Below are 25065 nucleotides of genomic sequence, written 5' to 3' on the forward strand. Positions count from 1 at the left end.
CCGAGTTTCATATTATTACATTACATGGTTTCAAAAACCTTGAAAAAAAAATTATTATAAAGAAGAAGAAGAATAACAAAAAATCCTTAGAAGAACAATAGGGCTCTGCGCCCTTTCAGGGCTTGGGCCCTAATAACTTCGGCCCTATCAGGCCCTTGATCGCGTTCAGTCTCTTCTTGTACATAACGTGTGCACGAGCAATAGATGACTGTAGTTTCACTTAGGCCTAACGGCCGCCGGTGTCGTTAATAACAAGAGTTTCTGAACTCTATATAACCCCTTTTTATATTTATGATGTCATTAAGATGTTCATTGGTTATACTCATTTTTGTGACAACAATGTAATGGCATTTTGCTTGTTAGCCATGCAGATTATATGACCAAATTTGTTGATCGACTACAAGGAATGTTTTAAAAAATTCATCGATCACAGGACACGTTAAGATCATCTAATAAAGGCAAAAAATGTGAATACAAATGATTACCGGTACATGAAATGGTGACCAGTTATAGGATGGAAGACGTGCAAAGAAATAATTTAATTACCAATTTAAAAAAAAGTTTTTGAATATTTTAACTACCGGTAATTCTTATGGCCAAAGCTCTGATGAAAAGAAGCAAACATTGCGTAATAATGTTCAATCACTAATTTTATTCTTCAACATTAGGTACGAATCCGACACTATAAAATTAATTGGGTCATCAGGAATAAAAAGTTACATCTTCAAAACCAAACACCGTTTATAAATAAAACAACACAGTGTTACATTGACATTTGTGCATAAAAATGCTGTACTTTGGAATTGAGTTGAGGTCTGAATAATAATAATAATATTCACAGAACAGATTAGACATTAAATACTTGTTTATAGGCCACATCGAAGAATTGTGCAGAGGATAACGACGGCGGGTGAGGGTTTAATACAACTTAAACGCATTTTAACATGCAGAGAGGTTGAATCATCTGCAAACAGAACGAAAACAACTTCCTAACATCTTATGAACAGAAACGTCAACTTCCTGAGATGGGTAAACATTAAGAAGCAGGAGTCATGTGTGCACGACCAACACGTTCAAGTGTGATGGGGAAGTTTAAAATATCACTTCTAAAGTATTATTAGTAAATACTTAACAGTGTAAGTCTTTTCCCTGACCGGGTAAATGTAGCTAAACAACCAGCTATGTACCCTTGATGTACACTTTATACAGTCGTTGTTTAATTATTTATATTCAAATAACGTTTCATGCACGTTGTACATTTCTCAACTAAAAACTATCATGGAGTCAAATGGAAAAAGAAAACAAAAAATGAACTGTTGTGGTTTCCCATTGTCTCTGAAATGATGCTGGAATGCTGAAGTCACTTTTCTGGGTCCACGGTCACGAGAAGCGTGACCTCCGGCACCTGAAGTTGCCCTTTGACCTTGTCGTGAAACTTCTCTCTGTAGCGATTGAACTCCATGATGCTCTCCGGCTCCTCTTCCAACCAGAACTTATCGAACTCGTACGCCAGGTAACCTACCGACAGAGACAGAGGAAACACGTGAACATAACGGAGAGGATTTTCTGAGCGAAAAAACGGGTCCAACAAAGAAAAAAACTAATAAATAAATAAATAAAAACTTATTTTTTTAGTTTTACATAAAGAAACGCAAGCCTATTTTAGGACCCCTGAATACAACATTTACTCTAATATAAGGAAAAAATGTAATGTTGTAATGCAACAAAATATAGCAAAATATAATTTCTAATTTTTTATTTTGGAATAAAATATAAGACCGTGACCAATTTTGTCAGATTCACTCTTCTATCATGTTTAAACTTTTTTAATACTATTTTTAAACATTTCTATGGAAGTGATTTTATCTTGATATATATTCAAATATAAATCTATAACGTGTGTGTGTGTGTGTGTGTATGTGTCTCGTGTGAGAGTATTTGTAAGAGTGTGTTTGTGTGTGTGCGAGAGTGAAACTGTGTGTGTGTGAGAGAGTATTTGTAAGAGTGTTTTTGTGTATGTGAGTGAGTGAGTGTGTGTGTGTGAGAAAGTGTTAGTGTGATTGTGTGTGTGTGTGTCAGACAGTGTTTGTGTGTGAGTGCGTGTGTGTGTGTGTGTGTGAGAGAGTATTTGTAAGAGTGTTTTTGTGTATGAGTGTATAAGTGTGTGTGTGTGTGTGTGTGTGTGTGTGTGTGTGTGTGTGTGTGTGTGAGAGAGAGTGTTAGTGTGATTGTGCGTGAGAGTGTTATGGCGCTTTTCCACTGCACAGTACCAGCTCGCCTCGACTCGTCTTTGTTTGGTTTTCCACTGTGTAAAAGTTGTACCGGTACCTGCTTCCAGGTACTTTTTTTCGTATCACCTTCAGCGAGGTTCTAAGCGAGCCGAGGCGAGCTGAGGCGAAACTAAAATGTGACGTGACACACGGCAGACTGCAGATTGGTCAGAGAGAATCGTCACTATTCACTGCGCCATCATTGCACTCGCCAGACGAAGTATCCTGAATAACCTCGACATTTTTTTAGACGTTTTGCCAGAGATTGCGTGATATACCCATTACTAATGTTATGTAAAACAGCATACACTCGATTTCCTCCATTGTCCTGTGTGTGTGGGTAGCGGGTGTGTGTCGCGTCGCTATGACGACCAGGTACTATTGTGGAGGTACTGTCTGCAATGGAAAACGGAGCGAAAAGCGAGCCGAGACGAGACGAGACGAGCTGGTACTGGTAATGGAAAAGCGCCATTAGTGTGATTATAGTGTGAGAGAGAGTATTTGTAAGAGTGTTTTTGTGTATGAGTGTGTATGAGTGTGTGTGTGTGTGTGTGTGTGTGTGTGTGTGTGTGTGTGTGTGTGTGTGTGTGTGTGTGTGTGTGTGTGTGTGTGTGTGTGAGAAAATGTTAGTGTGATTGTGTGTGAGAGAGTGTTAGTGTGATTGTGTGTGTGTGTGTTTGTGTGAGAGAGTGTGTGTGTGTGTGTGTGTGTGTGTGTGTGTGAGTGAGTGTTAGTGTGATTGTGCGTGAGAGAGTGTTAGTGTGTGTGTGTGAGAGAGTGCATGTGTGTGCGTGCGCGTGTGTGTGTGTGTGCGCACTCACAGTAGAACTGATGGAAGTCCTGCATTTGTGGTTTTCCAGAGACTGTGTTATAGAAATGAAGCTTCAGAGCGTCACTCTTCATCAAGCTGTACGCCATCTCAGTCAGATTGATGCCCACTATGGCATACGAGTACCTGCAACGACACAAACAAATTACAATAACCATCAATTGCACTAACTTTGTGAGTGCTGATGCTGAGTAACACGGAGTGAGGACTTACCCTAGTGTGGGGTGGTTAGCATGTGACAGGACCTGCCGGGCTGCGTCGGTGTATTTCTCACTGAAAAAACTGAGGAAACAAAGAAAAACATGAATGATCAAGGAAGCAACGGGATGAAAACATCCCCTTCCTGTAATGCATCATAATCAGAAAGGTTCCACACACAGAAGGTTAGTGAGTCCCAGCATCCCCATCCCTCTGAAGTCAGTCTTCGGGTCATCGCCCTGAAAGCCGATGTTTCCCCACTGCTTCGTGATCCTGGACTCCAGCTTCTCTGACGGCATCAGCAGCTCCCACAACTGGAGGAGAGCAAGCAGACACGCAGAGCGGTCAGAACTCAAGCTCAAATCATCCTCGGGTGTGATATCAGACTGTAAATCAGTCACCTTCAGGAGCATGTGCTCATGTTCCTCGGTTTCTGAGTCGAACACCTCTTTTCTTAGTTCCTCGACCGCCTCAAACAGATTGCTATATCCGTTGATCTGGAACAAGCATTGGCGAAGCTTCACCTTAAACCTGGAAGAGATTTTTTTTTTTTTTGCATGTTAAACTGCAGTTAGACCTTGATAATATCCACAACACACACATCTTAAGTACTGTATATACCCGAATATAAGACGAGGTTTTTCTCCTAAAAATAGGCTGAAAAATGGGGGGTCGTCTTATATTCGCGATATAGAAAAAAATCACGGGGGAAAGGGAGAAAGAACGAATGAATATGAAATAGTGACTGAAACGCGACCCATTAAGACAAAACCAGCTTTCCCTTCCAAGATGTTAATCTGCACAAAAATCCTGATAATCGAGCCGTCGTCTGATGAAATCAAATACACATAAGATAAAAACAATATCTGTGCTGTGATTTCGGCTATACTTGCATGTAAAATTAGAGAAGCAACATAATATCTGTTTAACTGAATTAAAGCGCTGCTCCTCTCTTCCGCGCGAGACGCAGAGCGAGCAAGCGAGAGAGAGAGAGAGAGAGAGAGAGAGAGAGAGAAAGAGAGAGAGAGAGAGAAAGAGAGAGAGAGAAAGAGAGAGAGAGAAAGAGAGAGAGAGAAAGAGAGAGAGAAAGAGAGAGAGAGGTGCGTGTGTGTGTGTGTGTGTGGTCAATATCATCCGATTAATCGTCAAAATAATCGACCGGTTACCCGACTACCAAAATAATCGACCGGTTACCCGACTACCAAAATAATCGACCGGTTACCCGGTCGTATATAAATTATATAAATCGTTTTATATTCGGGTATATACGGTACATTCTGTTTACAGCTGGTATTAAGATGCGTTTCAGTCGATCGGAACACGAGTGGACGACGCTAAATACAGATGAAAAATGTATAATTTTTAAAAATATTTATTAAAAATGCTTTTATGTTTATTTTCAAATTTATTTAGTTTTAATTAGGGAAAACTGATTATTTAACAACTAGATATTTACATGAATACATTGCAAAATATTACATAAAATATTATGTTGTTGATCTTGTAGTTTCTGAGCAGTTTTTTTTTCCTCCATTGAAATATTGTTATTTCAAATTAAAGGATGATTTCTTTTTTATGTGTAATTTGTATTTTGTAAAAAGTAAAACAAGTTTCTTAATAAATATAATGTTAAAAACAAAATTTAACATAAACATTTAGCAACAAACTTGGCAACAGAGGCTATTTGGTCAAAATGATTGTTCCTATAATCAGAAAAATTACAATTTATGCCATTTCAGAGCAAACATATAAATTTGGTGTGAAAGATTAATAATGTAAAACAAAAACAGATAATCGCATATTGTGAACACAATACAAAATGTGAATGTCTTAATTTTTAAGTTAATTTTCCGAACTGAATGAAGTTAAAGCAATCTTAATAGAGCCTCACGTATTATCTTTCTGTTCCTTGATTCTCTTTTCCCGGATTATTTGCGCCAGATGATCCTCCAAATCATTCTCCTTCAAAGACAAAGCTGCTCGCAACACCTGATCAAACACAAATGTTTAGAGTGCACTGTAAAGTGAGTTAATCAGATCAATCTTGGCTAAAGATTGTGGTCCACATCAATGTTTAGCTAATACTCAGATAATAAAGTGCTGAAGAGAGCATATTGTCTTTACAACATACCTTGCTTTTGGAGGACTTCAGAGAATACTCTACAAAGAAAGACAAAAACGATGCAAAAGTGATGCATGGCTATTCAAATTCTGTCATAAAAGAACAAATTTCAACCATTTATAATCAGGTCACTGCATGAACAGAACTTAAAATTTTGGTTAAACAATACCTTGAAAGGGATAGTTCACCCAAAAATGAAAACTTACAGGTTCCAAACCTGTAAGAATTTCGTTCATCACAAATGAAGATCTTTTTAATTAAATCTGAGCGATATCTGTCCCTCCATTGACAGGCTACGCAACTACCACTTTGACGCTTCAAAAAAGTTCATAAAGAGATCGTAAAACAGAACTTTTAGCAGTTTAGTCCAAATTTTCCGAAGAGTGAAAGATTTCTTTGATGAACAGATTTAATCAGGGATTTTATTCAATATTGGCACCTCATTGGTTCTCGCACGCCAAGCGACCATGATGTGTGCTCTCTGATGAATGTTTATAAGTGAATAAAAGCCTAAATTAAATCTGTTCATCATAGAAATCTTTTTACTCTTCAGAAATGTTGGACTAAACTGCTAAATGTATATGGATTAGATTTATTTAAGAAATTTCTGAAGCGTTAAAGTGGTAGTTTGGAGGGACAGAAAGCTCTCAGATTTCATCAAAAAGATCTTCATTTGTGTTGGACGATACAGGTTTGGAGCGACATGAGGGCGAGTAATTAATGACAGAATTTCCCTTTAATTATTCTCCCATACATTAATCTTAAGGCATAAATAAATACGTCTAGTCCACACATATCCTCTTCACCTATCTGTGATGTCCTCAGGGCTCCAGCTTTGCATCGGGCACAAATGCGCTGTAACTCGCATCTTCCAGTGAGAATCCGGAGGAGCCATTTCAGCCAGAAGCGCAGACAGGAGGAATAGAAACACTGCCAGATATACCCCAACATCCTCTGCAACACACACATCATCCGTTAGTTTCAGTGCAACTACTGCATGCACTTTCTCCCACATGCATTATTGGACACGCGACAGGAATGCGACCTACACAATATGGACACTTTTCATGCATGTTCTTTGAATGAACTGCATACAGCTCGTGCACACAGTCTCTTACTGTCTCTATGTCTAACACATAAATAATGTACACTTCATTCAATGCAAATGAGCTGCTGATCCTTGTACTCTGTCAAAACAACAAGCATTCTGCTAGGAACAAGCATTTAGTAATCTATTAACCAATAAGATCTGTGCATGACTGTTTACTTTACACACGAAATTCTGGAAAAAATGAAGAACTCACACGAAGCACACAAACTTTTCAACTGCGTGACTAATATAGCTTATACATAATCCAAAAATGATGCTTTAAGAATATCAGCCGGACAACAACACAACAGGTTGTTCATGCACGAGACAGATATTGGCCATCAAAAACACAAATAAGCCGCGTGAATTCAACTAATGACGCAATTCACACGACACATCCTCCGTTTATACTGCTTCGCGTCAAGTCGCTGCTTTTTCCAGTATTTAATACTATGTACTAGAGATATTATAAAGTGCAGTAACTGTATGGATCACACTTACTAGCAGTCACTTCGCCCGGAAATGATTCGGATTGATGCGCATGCGCATCATAACCCAGAGGGCGCAAGTGAGCTTTTCTGTGACACGTCACTTTTTATTCTCTATACAATTTATTTAATAGTATACATAGATTATTTAGAGTATGTTATTTATATAAAGACTACACTTATCTGTTTAAAAAAGTGTTAAGAGTAAGAATCACTGGCGCCATCTTTGATTTTCAACGGCAATGAAAGCGAGGCTGAGAGGGATTGACATGAATCTCTTCGGTGGGTTGTACTGTTATTTTATTTTTATTTTTTTGGGATTGTTCTGCTGACAAAACAATGCAAAAAAACTTTCCAAGACATTTCAGTAGACAAAAAACTCCAGACAACGTGAGCAGAGGAAAATTATAAATAATCTAGAATACTCGTCGTAATTGCATTGTTAATAGTATGAATTAAAATAGATAGCTCTCAAATTCATTAGTTATTACTAGTAACTTAAGAGTGCAATCGCATAGCTCTGCAATTATATCTTTCATTTGTTTTCTTTGACTAGTAAAAATGTAATTCGTGAGCTCTCTCATTGTAATGGTTACCACTAAGAATTTAATTAGTCAGCTCTGTAAAAATGAATGGAAGTCAATGGAGACTATTAAAAATTAATTTGTTGAGATCTCTAATAAGAAATGTTACTAGTAATTTAATTTGAGATTTCTCTAATTGTAATGAATTGTTACTAATAAGAAAGAATTGTAGGCTACTGTAGAGCTCTCGGATTTAATTTACTACTAAAAATGCAATTACGATGAGTAACGTTGGGAACATTTTAAGGTACAGGGTCCCCGCGGATCCTTAAAAAGTCTTAAAAAGTCTTAAATTCGATATTTAAAATTTAAGGCCTTAAAAAGTCTTAAAGTCTTATTTTTACTTATGAAAAGTCTTATTTTTACCTATGAAAGGTCTTAAATTTTAGATGACACTTTGACGACGTATCTAAATGCTTTCCAAATGAAAACTATCTAATTAGCGTAGGCTACGTATTATTTGTATTATTCTATCTTTGTGGATTTGCTTGTTCACGTGACAATTCGCGTCATTTACGGCAGCGTATTAGCCTACTTCTGTCTCCTGCTGCACGCGAGAGGAGAGGATAAGAGAACGAGTAAATGTCAGTTCAATAGTAAGTTCATTATTTGTGCTTAGGATTGTCTATGAACTATGATGATATTGTAATCATTGTTTTAACTACGTACGAGGCGAGGCACTGCGAGTTCGAGCTGACATCGCGTTTGTCTCTCATGCTTGCTTTCACTGCGTGATGTGTCACTGTCAGTGCAGTTATTATGTCCCCAAATGAGTTTTTGTCTTATTATATTTTTATCATGTTATGTTGTTATATTAGAATATCACGAGCAAGAGTGCCGTTTTCCTGTGCACAATTGCAAATGTGCTATTTATTTTATACAACAGTTAAATTAACAATGTGTGTTACTTTTTATATTGTCAATATTGTTTGTTTCCCCCTTTATTTCGCCGACGAGAATTTCATAATGAAACTGTAGTCCAACAGACAGCGATTCTATTTTAAAAACTGAAATCCGCGTTTTGAACGAATCATTTGATTCAATGAATGAATCGGCCGTTTGAACAAATCGGTTGAATAAATCTCCAACAACTCGCTTATTAAGACAGTGACTTACTGCCACCTACTGGCGGGTTTAGTTGCATATTTAAAGTACCCTTTAATTAAAATGTTAAAATTATAAATCATTTCATATTTAAATATTGAATAGCTTTATTTAGCCTATGCAATTGCAAATTAAGTGTAAATATAGTAATGCCAGTTCGGATGCCGCTTCTGTGTCACCTCTGCACTGCAAGGATGGTTCTCTTTCAAACATTCGCTCGGTATCTCACTATGGGAAACGCCTCTGGGCGTGACAGATCTGGAAGTACCAATTACACCACGTCTGTCAGTTGACAGACCAATCACGACAGTGATGCGGGAGTCCCCTTCCCACATATTAACCACTGCCAGTGGTCCCTACTTCATTCTTCGATCTCTTCCCCGTGAAGATCAAATTGGAAGCTATCCTTCAGTAAAGTTACCTGTCTTGAAATAGTTGTTTAACGGTTCTGAGACGAGCCGTCAAGGTACGTCGCTGAACGCAGCTATTTTTGTTGGCAGTGTTATTTGTTTTTGGTATACTTTAAGAGAATTAACGTGTTACGGCGAATTCTCTTAGATATTCCTTCTGAGAATTAACGTGTTACGGCGAATTCTCTTAGATATTCCTTTCTGAGTTGCACGTTACGGTGAGCTTAGATACTATTATTATGGCAACTTCAAGTTCTGCGAACGGCGGACCGAAAGCAGAAACTTCTCGCCCGTGTGCGTGCGGCTCGATGATATCGGGCAAGGATCCTCATCCTTTATGCATCGCATGCCTGGGGGTGAGACACGCACAGGCAGCCCTCGCTAACCCCGAGGGCTGTCCTCACTGTTCTCTCTTCCCGTCGAGGGTGCTAGAGAGAAGAGTGCGTGTCGCGGCCACTAATAAGGGAGATCCCTGCTTTTCTCCGCCACCCGCGGAGGAGGCTAAACAGCCTCCGGCGTCCTGCAGCTGGGGCGAATACATGGACGAATTCTCCCCGCAACTACCTCCCCTCTTTGGATCTGTAGGACTTACGGACGTGAGAGAGGAGGATGACGAGGACGACGAGGCCATCGCTCGTCTGTTAGAGGACGATGAGGATGATGACGAAGATGCGATCCTCCCGCCAAATCCATCCCGGCCAGACAGCGCGTTAAGCGAGGGTTCACCCTCCCCGGCTCAGGCGGAGCTCGACCTACTGGAAATGTGCCGGAGGGCGGCGGCAAAACTCTCCATAGACTGGCCATCACAGCAGACGGGCCAGGGGACGGAGAGAGATCTATATGACGGCAAGAGACTGCCGTCACGTGCCCCGCCAGCTAAGCAGCTCATTCCAGCGGTCCCCGCGTGCGTTTCGGAGATGAAACGCTTCTGGGATAAGCCATTTTCGCATAGAGTTCCCGTAAAGGGATTTTCTAGGCTGGATGTGGATAAAATGGAGGAGTTAGGGATGTCAAATTCCCCTCCTGTCGAGCTGTCGGTTGCACATCATCTCCACCCTAACCGCAGGACAGCTTTTTCCTCGGCTTCAGCTTCACTGCCAGGTCGCACTGATCGTCTAACGGCATCAGTTTTTCAGAAAATTTATCGCTCTTCTGCACTGGCTGTGAGAGCTCTTAATGCCACCTCTCTCCTCACTGCTTATCAGGCAGAGCTTATGGAAGAGATGGGGAGGCAAATGGATGCTGGGTCACCAAACCCAGCCCTCTGGGAAGAGATTTGTGTTATTGCAGATCTCAACCTGAGAACTTCCAGGGGTGCGGTCCAGAGCTGCGGCCGCAGCATGGGCTTGGCAGTGGTCGGCGAGCGATCTCTCTGGCTGGGGCTGTCAGGGCTGTCAGACAGAGAGAAAGCAGACTTCTTGGATGCTCCAGTTGAGCCCAAAGCCCTTTTCGGGGCATCGGTCACTGCTATGAGAGAACGGTGCGATCGAAAGAAGCAGGAGGGCGAGGCGTTCCAGACTTGCCTCCCTCGCAGATCCACCGTTAGGACTTCTCAACCACCACCACGGCCCAGGTTTGAAGCCCCTCAAGGGAGTGGTCGGTCAGAATTCAGAGGCCCTAGACCCTCTCAGCCTCAACGTTCTGAGCCGCAGTCTAAGCCAGCTCAGCCGAGGGGTAAACCTTCCTTCGCAGCGGCTGCAGCCAGATACCGTCCTGCAAACCCTCAGGGAGGGAAGAAACGGCGAGCAACCTAGTATTTCGGCAGGTTCAGGACAAAGGGATGAGCAACAGCACTCACGGAGTATCTGTTGCTATCCTCCCTCAAAGAGAACGGTCATTTTCTCCCCCTCCCGCAAAGAGAAGGCGTCGGACAGGGGAATTGTTCACAAGTTATGTAATGACCAGTTCAAATGTGAAGTTTGCACCAGTTCCCCCAGTGCCTCACAAAAGAGTTTCCCTCCCTCCACCCACGGGGTTACAACAGAGGGCAGAGGGCTGTTTTCCAAAAGACATGTGTTGTATGAAAATAATAAACACGTTCCCTGTGCATCCAGGCAGTGGGCCAAGGGCACAGTTATGTTTGAAAATAAAAACACACACGAAAAAATTGTCAAAATCAGAGCTGCAGTCCCTAGCTCCACCACTAGAGGGCGCCGCCGCGTCGCTAGTGAACGAGAGCTGCTGCGGTCCGCTCGCTGCTCATGCGGAGAGCTGGCGCGCATGCGCAGTACACCCATGGGTTTTATCCACAATAAGCCGGGGTTATGGTCTGCAATTTGCTGTAAAACCTCCACTTTTCAACAGTGTGTTAATGTCAGCAGCAGAGGGGGAGTCAGCTCAGGTTGTAGAGGAAGAAATAGCCTCTTTATTGAGCAAAAGAGCTATTCGAGTTGTGCCGCCGGAGGACAGCCATCAGGGTTTTTACTCCCGGTACTTCGTTATTCCCAAGAAAGGGGGTGGTCTCCGTCCTATTCTGGATTTACGGAACCTCAACAAACACCTCAGGAAATACAAGTTCAAAATGTTGACCTTAAAAACGTTATCTCAAACTATTCGTCCCAAGGACTGGCTTACGTCAGTCGATCTGAAAGATGCGTATTTTCACATAAGCATCTACCCAGCACACAGAAAATTCCTCAGGTTTGCCTATCGAGACACAGCCTACGAGTTTTTGACAGTCCCGTTCGGCTTGTCTTTAGCGCCCAGGATTTTCAGCAAATGTGTGGAGGCAGCGCTCACACCGCTGAGAATAATGGGTCTAAGAGTGTCAGCATATTTGGACGATCTGCTGCTGTGCGCGCCGTCATGGCAACAGGCAGAGAGAGAGTCAACAATGCTCGTGTCTCATTTACAGAGCTTAGGTTTCAAGATAAACGAAACGAAAAGCTGCTTGGTGCCTACACAGGAGATAATTTACCTGGGTCTCAGACTGAACTCAGACCTATATCAAGCTTTTCTGTCCGAGGAGCGCATCAGGTCAATTCGCGGCTGTCTATCCCTTTTTCAAAAAGGAAACAGAGTTTCATTCAGACTGTGTTTACGTCTTCTGGGTCTGATGGCCTCGACAGTTTCTGTCATTCCCCTGGGACTGTTGCGAATGAGAGAGTTTCAGAACTGGACGGCGGCGCAGGGCTTGTGTCCAAAACGCCACCTCAACCGCAAAGTGATAGTGACGTCACTTTGCATGCGTGCTCTCCGTCAGTGGAGAGATCGCTCTTTTCTCGAGTCAGGGACTCCGCTGGGAGCAGTTTCTCTGAGAAAGGTGGTTACGACGGATGCGTCGCTCACAGGTTGGGGTGCAGTGTGCGAGGGCAGGATAGCGAAGGGGAAATGGCCCGTCTCGCTACAAAGCGCACACATAAACTTCCTGGAACTGTTAACAGTTTTTCTGGCTCTGAATCATTTTGTGCGGTTCTTAAGGAACCACCACATTTTGATCAGGTCGGACAACACAACGGCGGTGGCATACATAAACCGCCAGGGAGGCACACGTTCCCATCTGCTTCACAGTCTGGCACAGAAAATAATCTTGTGGGGCGTGAAGCATTTTCATTCACTACGGGCAACCCACGTCCCGGGAATAATGAATGTGGGGGCGGATCTCTTGTCCAGGGGGAACCCTCTGTATGGAGAATGGACTCTCCACCCTCAGGTAGTGAGCCAGTTGTGGGAGAGGTTCGGCCGGGCTGCCGTAGATCTCTTCGCCTCGCACGAAAACACTCAGTGTCCTCTGTTCTTCTCTCTGGCGAGAAGCGGTGCGCCTATGGGTGTGGATGCTCTGGCGCACCCGTGGCCAAACGCACTACTGTACGCGTTTCCTCCACTGAGTCTGATCTTTCCAACTTTAAGAAGGGCAAGAGAGTGCGGTCACTCGGTCATAATGATGACCACTAAGAATTTAATTAGTGAGCTCTGTAAAAATAAATGGAAGTCAATGGAGACTATTAAAAATTAATTTGTTGAGATCTCTAATAAGAAATGTTACTAGTAATTTAATTTGAGATTTCTCTAATTGTAATGAATTGTTACTATTAAGAAAGAATTGTACTGTAGAGCTCTCGGATTTAATTTACTACTAAAAATGCAATTACGATGAGTAACGTTGGGAACATTTTAAGGTAATATTGCTTGCCATAATGCTATTGAAAACACATTCCTACATCCTTTGAATATCCAAAGATATTTTAATTGAGATTGCACTTACAAAAAGCAATTTAAGCTAATGGAGAATGTATAAACTGAGCATAACTAGTTAGTTCTCTTACATAATTTTGCATAAAGCCACCAATGACAGAGAAAGTTACTTGTAAAAGTAATGTGTTAGCTATATTGAATTATAAAAGTAACTGATATTGTGTTGTAAATGTAAAAGTGATGCGCTACTTTAGTTACTAAAAAATGTATCTGATTATGTAACCCAAACACTGACAACAAAGTACAGAAAGCACTTTTTAGTTCTATTCAGCTCTATTGCTCAAGTGAGAAGCCTTCTGTGAACAAAACTACAAGAACAGATCAAACACACCCGTTTTTTTACCAAAATAATAATTCATGAATTATAAACTAACTCAGGAAAAAAGCATACATTGAAACAAAGTAAATAGCTCACCAGTACAAATCAGACCAATCACACACCCTGTGAAGTGCACTGCATTTAGTGACAGACAAGAGTAACACCGTAACAATCAAAACTGGTGTTTCTCTGCATGTATTTTACTTCTAAATCCATCAGGAGGCACTAGCGAGCTGAAACGTAATAATGGCAGGTCCAGAGACCGGTGGCCATCTTTGGGGATCCTCATGGGTGGAGGTGGAGGTGGAGGCGGGAATCTGGACGGGTTCGCACCACTGCCGTCATCATTTCCTGTGTTATTGTTGTCATCCTCATTAGCAACAGTATTCACAACACTGCTAATGCTAGTTTTCTGACAGCGAAGCAGGAACACCCCCCTAAAGTGTCGACGGTATAGATAAAGGATCACCAGCAGCATCAGCAAGATGAGCAACACGAGCAGGCCACAGATGGCGTAAACACCCCGGAGGATCGTGGCAGATGATGTCTCGTTACAGTCTAGAAAGTGAGTGGAGAGGAAAACTTAAGTTATGAAAGGCAATCAGAAAACAGTTTTTGGGGAAATTTTTAATTTAATATTAGAGCAGACTAATCATCCATAAACAGTGTGTCAATATAAACTTCTGAATATCAGTCTCTTACCATGTTCGGCAGACGCCGCGCAAACGCTCGCTCCCTCCCGGTAACCATGGAGACAGCGACAGTAGTACGAGCCGAACTGATTCACACACTCGGCGTGAGCGTTGCACACCACCATGTGTGTCTCACACTCATTGATGTCTATTCAAACACACAGAGAGAGAAATGGACAGACTGATTACCTCTAGACTAGTTCTTAAATGCAGTCTTATGAGAGTTTGGTGGCCCCAGTCACTAGATGAGTAACTTGTAAGACAAATCTTAACACTTTTATGCAACCGGCCACGGGTTGACCTTTGGATCAACTCTACACCTCAGTAAGGAACTGACACAGCAATTGTCCTTCAGAGGTGTGTGTGTGTGTGTGTGTGAGCTCACCCGAGTGAGTGTGCGAGCGTACAGGTGCACGAGTGTGCATGCGAGAGTGAGTGCGCGAGAGTGTGCGTGCGAGCCTGCGTGCGAGTGAACGTGCGAGAGTGTGTGTGCGCGAGTGAGTGAATGCGAGTGAACGTACGAGTGAGTGAGTGTGCGCGCGTGTGAGTGCGTGCGAATGTGTGTGCATGCAAGTGTGTGTGCGCACGAGTGAGTGAATGCGAGTGAACGTACGAGTGAGTGTGCGCGCGTGTGAGTGCGTGCGAGTGTGTTCGCGAGTGAGAACGCGAGTGAACGTATCAGTGAGTGCGAGCAAGTGAGCGTGCAAGTGAGTGAATGCGAGTGAACATACCAGTGAGCGTGCGAGTGAGAGGGCGTGCACGTGCGAGTGAGTGTGCGTGCGAATGAGCATGAGTGCGGGAGAGTGTGTGCGCGAGTGAGTGTGCGAGCGAGTGTGAGTGCGAGAGTGAGCGTGAGAATGCGAGGAGTGAGTGCGTGCGAGCCTGTGTGTGAATGGGAGTGAACGTAAAATAAAGTGTGAAGTCCGACCTGATCAGAATGTACCAGTGAGTGTGCGTGCGAGTGTGTGCGTGCACGTGCGAGTGTGCGTGCGAGCGAGAGCGTGTGTGTGTGCACGTGCGAGTGTGTGTGCACGTGTGAGTGTGCGTGCACGTGCGAGTGTGCGTGCGAGTGAGAGCGAAAGTGAGTGTGTGTGCACGTGCGAGTGAGAGCGAGTGAGAGCGAAAGTGAGTGTGTGCGTGCGAGTGTGCGTGCACGTGCGAGTGAGAGCGAAAGTGAGTGTGTGTGCACGTGCGAGTGAGAGCGAGTGAGAGCGAAAGTGAGTGTGTGCGTGCACGTGCGAGTGTGCGTGCACGTGCGAGTGAGAGCGAAAGTGAGTGTGTGTGCACGTGCGAGTGAGAGCGAAAGTGAGTGTGTGTGTGTGCACGTGCACGTGCGAGTGAGTTAGCGTGAGTGCGAGTGAGTTAGCGTGAGTGTGTGCGAGTGAGTTAGCGTGCATGCGAGTGTGCCTGAGTGTGTGTGCGAGTGAACGTACGAGTGAGTGTGCGTGCATGCTAGCGTGCGAGTGAGCGAGTGAACGTACGAGTGGGTGTGCGTGCGAGTGAGCGATTGATTATGTGTGAGTGCGTGCGAGCGAGTGTATGTACGAGTGTGCGTGCGAGTGAGCGTGAGTGTGCGTGCATGCTAGCTTGCGAATGTGCGTGCAAGCGAGTGTGCGTACGATTGATTATGTGTAAGTGAGCATACGTGCGAGTGATTTTTCTTTGGCTAGTATGAGGTCACAGCAAGGTTTCTGAAAGCACAGAGGAAGCTGAAAGGTCACGTGACGAGTGCGATCACCTTCAGTAGAGACCGATGCGACGACGCCCTGAGTTCTGCTGGTTTGGGATTTGATGGTTCGGTCCTGCAGCTCCTGCAGACGAGACTGAAGATCCCCAACAGTGGCCTTCTGAAGCCTCAGCCACACGATGAAGAAAACACCAGAGCGCAACCTACAAACAAACCCACGGACAGTCTGTCAGCAGACCTTCTAGAGGAACCTCCCAGTGGACACGCTTCAGGAAGTGCTCACTTCTTCAGTCGTTTGAAGTCCAGGCTCTTCAGGGTGAGACGTCCACACGCTTCTCGTATCTGTAAACCAATTTTGAGCCCAAAAGTTGCCCGATTGACAACAATATTCGATATATATGAGGGAGCCCTATATAATATAGGGAAAATATGTGACCCTGGATCACAAAACCAGTCATAAGTCGCACGGGTATATTTGTGGCAATAGCCAACAACACATTGTATGGGTCAAAATTATAGATTTTTCTTTTATACCAAAAATCATTAGGATATTAAGTGAAGATCATGTTCCATGAAGATATTTTGCTAATTTCCTACCATAAATATGTATAAAAAAGTATTTGTGTGACTGATTGCAGCACAATCGTAAACATAAATGCACAACTTTAAAGGAGATTTTCTCAATGGTTAGATTTTTTTGCACCCTCAGATTCCAGATTTTCATATAGTTGTATCTCGGCCAAACATTGTCCTATCCTAACACACCATACATCAATGGAAAGCTTATTTATTCAGCTCAATTATAAATCTCAATAATTGTTTTTTTTTGTGGTCCAGGGTCACATAAGGAATCATAATCCTGAGCATCACCATGATGTCGAGAGCAGATCTGAGGGAAGAGGATTCTCCGTGATGTTCAGGCTCCAGACGGACCTCCACACCCGCCTCCAGCAACAGCTCTGAGTGCACAGATGATGTTACACCAATATATATATATATAACTGTTATTTTGATGAATGTTGAGGTTAATGTGGGCCTCACCGCCAGGTAAATGACTGTAGTGTGTGACATTTCCTGAGGTCTGCTGGTAGAGAGCTTTCTCTGTGGATGGATGGAAACAACGGTTAATGCAAGAAACCCAAGGTCAAGCTAAAATGTCCGGGTCATATTTAAAACTAATCATTATTACTAACTTTTTTAAACAATAAAATCATTAATATTGTAAATATTACCTTTTGGATGATGATGATGATAAAAACAATAAAAATATATAATTACTTATAATAATTCATAATGATTATTACTATTATCAACTTTTTAAACATGTTCTAATAAAATCTTTAATATTGTTAATATTACCGCTTTAATGATGGTAATGATAAAAATTATTATGATTATTCCCTTTTAAACTAATTAATATTACCCCTTGAAAGATGATGATACAAATAATAATAAATATTATTATTAACTTTTTAAACAAAAATTCATAATTACCTCTTGGATGATGCTTACTACTTTTATTATAATATTTTTTTTAAAGATAAATACAATCATTAATATTACCCCTTGGATGATGATATTATTATAGTTATTAATAACAATTATTATTAACTTTTTATATATTAATAAGATCATTAATATCGTTAATATTACCCCTTGGATGATGATAATAATAAGTTACACCGAATCCTGAATTAGATAAAAATATTTAGTATTGTTATTGTGCAAGATTACCAATATTATTTATTTTAAAAGCATTAATAAAATACTTAATAGTAACCATTGCATAATAATAATAATAATAATTTGGGCAATTTTTAATTTCTTTAAGTAATTAGAAAATGTTGGTGTGCTTGATTGTCATGAAAATAATTAAAATAGGAAAAATCCCCCAGCGATGGTCATAAAGAGTCTCTATGCCAAACTCAATGCTTGTTAAATGTAAAGAATGTAACGGCACCTTTAGGTCTGCGGTGTAATTTGGGTTGTGCGTCGCCGCTCTCAGTCCCTGTCATCTCCATAGAAACGTCTTCCCCATCATCCCGCTGTTCCACTCTCACCCACCTCACTTCGCCAACATCAGACGCCATTTTGGCTCTGTCCGGCTCGGTCTCATCAGAAGCGTGTGCTTGTGCGTCCACATTCCTGCGCATGGCAGATGGAGAGCGAGCGACGGGTTGAACGGCTTCGGTCCAGATGTGTGGCATGCGAGTGTGTGTGCTGAGTGTGTCTGCGAGGTGTGTGTGAGCAGCCTGGTATCTGGAGCGGACTCGAGACGGTTGGTTTTGCTGGGTCTCAGCGGCCCACTGACCAGCTCCTTCTTGTGGTGTTGCAGAGAAATTATCATCATAGTAGGCATCATCATCGGATGAAACCTCACCGTCGTGACCAGACGCTAGAGCGCGAGGAGCCGAATCCCCGGGACTCTTTTCCCAGGATTCCCGTTTCCCATAATGGAGTTCATTAGTCACTGAGGTGGTTCTGAAGGTCCCTGACCCGGTCAGACCAGCAGAAGTGGGTTGGCTGTTCAGACCTGGAGGAGCATCCGTAACTGCACCCGCTTCATCTCCACCTGATGCTGCTTCGGTCACGTCTGCAGGAACGCCTGTAATGAGAAACACAGAGTGCAGCTGCTGTCAACATCTACACACCAGTCTACGAAAACATACATAGATAAAAACTCCCCTTCATATGCATTTATTTTTCATTGAAGAGGAAAAACATACACAAAAAAAAAATCTATATATTCATATATAAAATATTGAAATATTTTCATTGAACATTAAAAGGCAATACATACACATATATATATATATAATACATATAAGTATATATTTCATAAAATATCTAAAAACACATACATGTAATTTTTTACATACATGTATGTTTTTAGATCTTTTGTGGAATATATATATATATATATATATACACAAATATATATTCCATAAAATATCTAAAAACATATTTTTTTACATACATATATATATACACGTTTTTAGATATTTTATGGAATATATACATCTATAAATTACATATATATATATATATATATATATATACATATATATACACACACACAATATATATTCCATAATAAATACATATTTTTATAAAATATACTAAATGTTATACAAATAATAATCTTAAAAATAAAAGCAGAGATTTTAGCACATTTAGTCCCCAAAATATCTAAATATTTTAAATGGAGGAAATATTACAGCGGATTAGACCGATCTATCCAGCCATCCATCTCGGTATCTATCTATCCATCCATCCATCCATTATATTCTTACAAACTATTTGACAGCACTAAATTCTATAGAGAGAGAGTGTGAGTGAGTGAGTGTTATATAAATAATATTTTGTTTTATAAAAACTCACTCACCATCGTACATGTGATCAGAAATACCCAGTGGTCTGAAAGCTTTATAGCGCCCATAGAAGCCCCTGTATGGGGCGGGGGGGTCCCCGTCGATGAGCAGCACCACCTGGACAGTGTTGGACACAGAGGTGTACCTGGCCTTCCCCCAGCAGCGCTCCAGGACCCTCTGCCCCCCCGCAGCCGACGGAGACTCATCCAGGTGGATCTGATCGCTCTTCTGCTGGCAGGAGTCCGAGGACGTCAAGTCCTCCAGGTACAGCTCCACACGCTTCCCAGGATGCACCTGGATGGTCCAGTTGCACCACACGGCGGGGTTTGAGCACAGGTAGTCGGGGGAGAAGAACTCACCGCTGTCAGCGTCCAGGACCTGATGGCAGCTCCGCAGGGCGTAGAAGGCGTATCGCTCTCGCCCTCCACCTGACGAGAGAGAGAGAGAGAGAGACACATATCCCCCAAAATATCAAAATATTTTCATCAAAGAGCAATAACTACTAGCTATATAAAAGGAATTAAAAAAAAAAGATTAAATAAATGTTTTTTTTTTTATTATCAAATTTTTCTTTATTTTTTCATTTAGAGAAAAACATACAGACATGCGTCACAGAAATAGAATATAAATGTATATATACATCCATTTACATACATGTCTATATATAAGCATATATAATGAAGCATAATTAACATAAAAAATAAAAAGAAACAAAATAAAATAAAAAATAATAATAATTTAAATTAAAAAAATATATATACATATATATAAATAAATAAAATCCCATGAGGAACAGATTAAATAAATGTTAATACATATTGATTTTACAAAATGGACATTTCATTTTATATTTTTTTTATAGCTTTGGAAATCCAGGAGGACACCATAAACATGCTAAAGGTTTAGTTCACCCAAAAATGTTCAATTCTCACTCGCCCTCATGTCATTTCAAAACCTATAAGACTTTTGTTCATCTTCGGAATACAAACGACGATCTTTTTAATGTAATCTGAGAGATTTCTCTCCCTCCATTGACAGGCTACGCAACTTCCATAAGAATTCGTGAGTTTAGTCCTGAAGAGAAACGATCGCTTTACATAATGAACAGATTGAATTTAGGCTTTTATTCACATTTAAACATTCATCAACTCACACATTAGTTGTGGTAAACTGAAGCTCAAACATGTTCTTTTGATGTGCGAGAACCAATGAGGTTCATCCTCGTGTGTGAGCTTCTGTTTATGTCCGCTGATCAATGTTCATATGTTAATAAAAGCCTAAATTAAATCTGTTCATCATATAAAGCGATCGAGTCTCTGAAAATTTGGACTAAACCACTTCATATGGATTAGTTTTATGAACTTTCGGAAGCGTTAAAGTGGTAGTTGCGTAGCCTGTCAAAGGAGGGAGAGAAATCTCTCAGATTTCAACAAAAAAATCTTCATTTGTGTTCCGAAGATGAACGAAAAGTCTTGCGGGTTTGTAACGACATGATGAGGGTGAGTCAATAATGACATTTTTCATTTTTGGTTGAACTATCCTTTAAGTCTAAAGCAAGAGCGCCATTTTTTCCATTCGTGTAAAAAGTTTTCATACTTATGTAAATGTGACTGACCGCTGTTTACCTGCGGATGCTTGGCCGGCATTTCTGTTGATCTGCCAAAAACAGAGAGCATGAGAGAGATGTGAAGCGATCAGATGATTTATGAAGACGAGTTACTCACCTCAGCACTGTTTATCAAACGCGTCAAATAGATTAATATCAGAAGATTATATCTAGTCATTTTAGAATTATGATCGTGAACTCTCTGCGTCGTTTTCAGTTGATTGTTTAAAAACATAAACTGAAGAAGCTGCCAGCATCACCTGTATTATATCTGCAGTTAATGAGATAAGTTTACCTGTCGCGCATGACGTAATGACATGCGACGCTCTCTGGATCCGACAGAGGGCGCTGCTCGATCACGTATGTATTCAGGTTGGCCGTGTCGAATTGGAAGTGTAGCCTACTAGCGTGCGTACTACATAGTATAGACCGTATTCTGTCCACTTTTAAACATAGCACGTGAAATAGCCTCCTAAACATTTTGCTATGATATCGTAAGCATAATATGAATCAAACTCCGAATCAACAATCATTTTTCTAAATGTCATAATCTTAAGTATTCATTACTTAAAAGAGCTCATTGTTTTTTGCATTATATTATTGCACTGTTTAAATTAATACCTTTTTTTGCTAACTGTGATTTTGTATACGTAGGCCTACATTTCTGAAATACATAACTTAGGCAGTAATGTGGACTCGTGCATTTTCTGTAAAGCTGCTTTGAAATGATGTGTTTTTTTTAAAAGCGCTATACAAATAAATGTGAATTGAATTGAAATATGACGATGATGTCATGGCAATATATGTAGGCATATATGTTCCCTACATGAAGATATATGTCACTGCTGCTTCATTTTTAATCTGAATGTAAAATTAATACAGGTGAAACTTGAAAAATATGAATATCGTGCAAAAGTTCATTTATTTCACTAATTCAACTTAAAAGGTGAAACTAATATATTATATAGACTCATTACATGCAAAGTGAGATATTTCAAGCCTTTAATTGTTATTATTTTGATGATTATGGCTTACAGCTTATGAAAACCTTTTCACAATATTGTAGTTTTGAATTTGGGGTTTTCATAAGCTGTAAGCCATAATCATCAACATTATAACAAATAAAGGGTAGAAATATCTCACTTTGCATGTAATGAGTCTGTATAATATATTAGTGTCACCTTTTAAGTTGAATTACTGAAATAAATGAACTTTTGCACGATATTCTAATTTTTTGAGTTTCACCTGTAAGGTAAATAGAACATTTGCATAAAATATAGCCTCAAATTTGTGTACTTCGGGTGTAAATCCCCGGTAATATCTCAAATAACCTGCCTAATATTTTTCTGAATTGTGAGGATGTGCCACCAGGATCATGTGATCAAAAATGACTTCCGGTTGCATCCGAAATCACATACTCTCTTGAGTAGGTTATTGTGAATAGGTAATTACTTCACAACCACTAAAGAAGTACGTTTTATATAAAGTGTGTAGTATGAATTAATCTGGCCGTACCTTCACCATGTTGTCATTATCATGTGACCTACCAGCGCTTCACTGCCATTCATAAATCCCCCGTGGCCTCATGGGATCGTAAAGTGTCCATCGGCACTAATCGGAGGTTATCCGGGTACTTTTTGCCTATAGGCCTACTCTTTATGAGTACTTAATTCGGACATACTTCTTTTGTCACATACTGTTTTTTACCTAATAATTATATAATATGGAAGTATTCGATTTCACATGCAGCCATTGTTTTTTTTTTTTTTTTTTTGCTTTTTTTGCTTTTTTTCCATGGATGGTCCAAAATTGCCTACATCTGCATCTGTTTAATTATTTTCATTTAGATAGCCTCAGATGACAATGACAAAATATGGACACAGCAGAACTTTATTAGGATAAACACAAAACACGGAGTGCTTTACTGTGAAATGATAGACAAGTTTCACATATAAGGGGTCAAGCCTGTTTCAGAAGGTTTCATTTTATCCATGATTAAAAATCTGTGAACATGATTACAACTCATATTGAACTTCACACTAAATATGACATGGCAATCCCATCCTTAGAGCTCCCTATGGAGTTAATGATACAATATGTAAGATTTTTGTAATAAAATATCCAGAAATCACTTGCACAGTGTGATATATTTCCTGCAGTTGTGTACTTACAATATCCCAAAAGTTCACAAAGATTTTTAATTTCAGAGAAATTCCAATTTTAAATAAATAAAAAATGTCGTCTGTCAATGACATAATATCCGCGTTATCCCTGGTTTCCACTCGTAGTACTCGGTAGTACCATAGTATGGGTAGAAGGCCTACTGCCATAATAACCATGGCGACCAGCGTGGACAACTGCGTAGTACAATGCACGCTGTTGTTGTTTCGTTCAAACGAAACAACAACAACTTTTAAAAACGCACTTGTTTTCTTTGGCCTATAAATAAGGCTGTTTTATTTTTTATTTTTTATCCTTTGAGTACGATGCTGTTTTTTTTTCTATTTATCTAAGTCTGATACTGCCATTTTGCTTATTATTGATGAGTCTGACACAGTTTTGCGACTCCTGTTTAAGGCTGTTCTTAGCTTGATGTACTCATGTTGTTTAGATGTTAGGCATGGTATTATTGCCTTTTAATTTTTGTAGTTCTGTAAAGCACTTTGGTCAGTTATAAAATGTGCTATATAAATAAAATGAACTTGAACTTGAACTTGAACTTACAGTGCAATAGACTATCACTTTGCAAAGCAAACATCCACAAGCAAATGAAAGGCGCTTTCCGAAGTTGGCCACTCTAGCGATACGTTATCTCTGTATTCCCGGACATCTGTGCCATCGGAGACCCAGACTAACCCCACATCATGTAGACATGTTACTTTAAAAAAAACAAGAACTAGACAAGCTGTGGATTGAGGTACGCCTGCTATTTTTATTTGACGAAAAAACTTAGTCTGATGGGGGAAAACCCTGAAAAAGCTTCAACCTGATTCAGTGTTTTCTTCTTGTCATCTTAATTTGTTAATTATTTAAGTTTAAAAAATATATTTAGTGTAGGCCTATTTTAGTTTTTTAATATATATTATTTAATTCAGTTTTTTCTCTGTTGTCACTGTCAGAAATGCTGCAAGCGCGTGATCATTTGATGTGGATCCAGGTTCTGTTGTTGGTCTGTTCTGCTGCTGCTGTTTGCTCGTTAAAATAAACCCGTGATAATTATTTTATTGTATTTTTAACGGGTCACAGACACTCGTTAATTTGTATTTTTTATTTAAAGCCAATTCAATATTATAATCTTATCAGTTAACGGTTAATAATCGGATAACGAGCGGCGGTTGTCGGTCGGGAAAATTAACCGAAATGAGCATCCCTAATAAAAACATTAAAGGGCACCTATTATGGAATTTTGAAATGTACCTTTCATGTAGTGTGTAACATAGATCTAAGTGAACAAAAACATCCTGCAAAGTTTGAAATATGAAAGTGCACCGTATATAAAGTTATTGTCTTTCAAAAGTAAGAGTCGACTCTGAGTCATTTTTATGAATCGTTAGAAGACCGAAGCTTTTTCTCTGACTAGATGACGTCAACTTGTCAAGTTATTTGAATACGATACGCCCACTTATTGCGCTCCAAGGCCAGCAGGGAAACATCATGGCGACGAGACGCTGTGTTCTGAAGTGCGGCTCAAAAGCATAGACAGTATATAAGCTCAAAAGCCGACTTTTTTCATCTGCCCAAGGAGGAGCATTTGAAGACTAAGTGGCTACAATTCACTATACCACAGAAGTATAGTCCGAGCCTGTGCTTTGTTCGCGTCATTTTGAAGACGATTGCTTTTTAAATGCAATCAAACTTGGATTCGCGAGCCGGCTGATATTGAAGGAAGGTTCAGTTCCAAGTGTATTTACATCAGCTTCCTCCTCCGTATCACAACCTGTAAGTGTTATTAATAATTTTTGCTTTTATATTTTATGTAGCATGGTTAATAATTATTTTGTTTGTTGTGTAAGCACCGTTTAGCTTCTAGGTCTTCAATGACAATTGTATTGAGATATGTGAAGTGTTTGTCGTTGTTTTCGGAGTTGTCTAAAGAATAGA

The 25065-nt window shown here is 40.5% G+C and overlaps 2 protein-coding genes across 5 annotated transcripts; both read right to left on the reverse strand.

The window, feature by feature from the left end:
* Positions 1-631: 631 nt before the first annotated feature.
* elmod2 (ELMO/CED-12 domain containing 2) lies at positions 632-7150 on the reverse strand. 3 transcript variants are annotated; one of them, XM_079615597.1, is made up of 9 exons: positions 7011-7150; positions 6226-6373; positions 5429-5457; positions 5189-5286; positions 3699-3828; positions 3478-3611; positions 3313-3381; positions 3092-3225; positions 632-1518 (listed from the first exon to the last, which is right to left on the reverse strand). In XM_079615597.1, the coding sequence occupies exons 2-9, from the start codon at positions 6368-6370 to the stop codon at positions 1361-1363; spliced, it is 897 nt and encodes a 298-aa protein (XP_079471723.1). In that variant the 5' UTR covers positions 6371-6373; positions 7011-7150; the 3' UTR covers positions 632-1360. The 3 variants fall into 3 exon arrangements, with proteins under 3 accessions (XP_079471723.1, XP_079471724.1, XP_079471722.1); XM_079615598.1 differs by having other exon boundaries at positions 6724-7018; XM_079615596.1 differs by having other exon boundaries at positions 6469-7014.
* Positions 7151-7313: 163 nt separating this feature from the next.
* Positions 7314-21304, reverse strand: LOC307000185 (uncharacterized protein). Of its 2 annotated transcripts, none has more exons than XM_079615594.1 (11): positions 21083-21304; positions 20974-21014; positions 19373-19786; positions 17948-18592; positions 17029-17088; positions 16858-16946; positions 16271-16329; positions 16039-16190; positions 14311-14448; positions 12987-14166; positions 7314-7595 (listed from the first exon to the last, which is right to left on the reverse strand). In XM_079615594.1, exons 2-10 carry the CDS (start codon positions 21002-21004, stop codon positions 13781-13783), a joined length of 1974 nt encoding a protein of 657 aa, XP_079471720.1. In that variant the 5' UTR covers positions 21005-21014; positions 21083-21304; the 3' UTR covers positions 7314-7595; positions 12987-13780. The 2 variants fall into 2 exon arrangements, with proteins under 2 accessions (XP_079471720.1, XP_079471719.1); XM_079615593.1 differs by having other exon boundaries at positions 20984-21014; positions 21083-21301.
* Between the last annotated feature and the right edge of the window lie 3761 nt (positions 21305-25065).

The sequence above is a fragment of the Phoxinus phoxinus genome (assembly GCF_949152265.1).
Source record: "Phoxinus phoxinus genome assembly, chromosome: 6".
Lineage (NCBI taxonomy): Eukaryota > Metazoa > Chordata > Actinopteri > Cypriniformes > Leuciscidae > Phoxinus > Phoxinus phoxinus.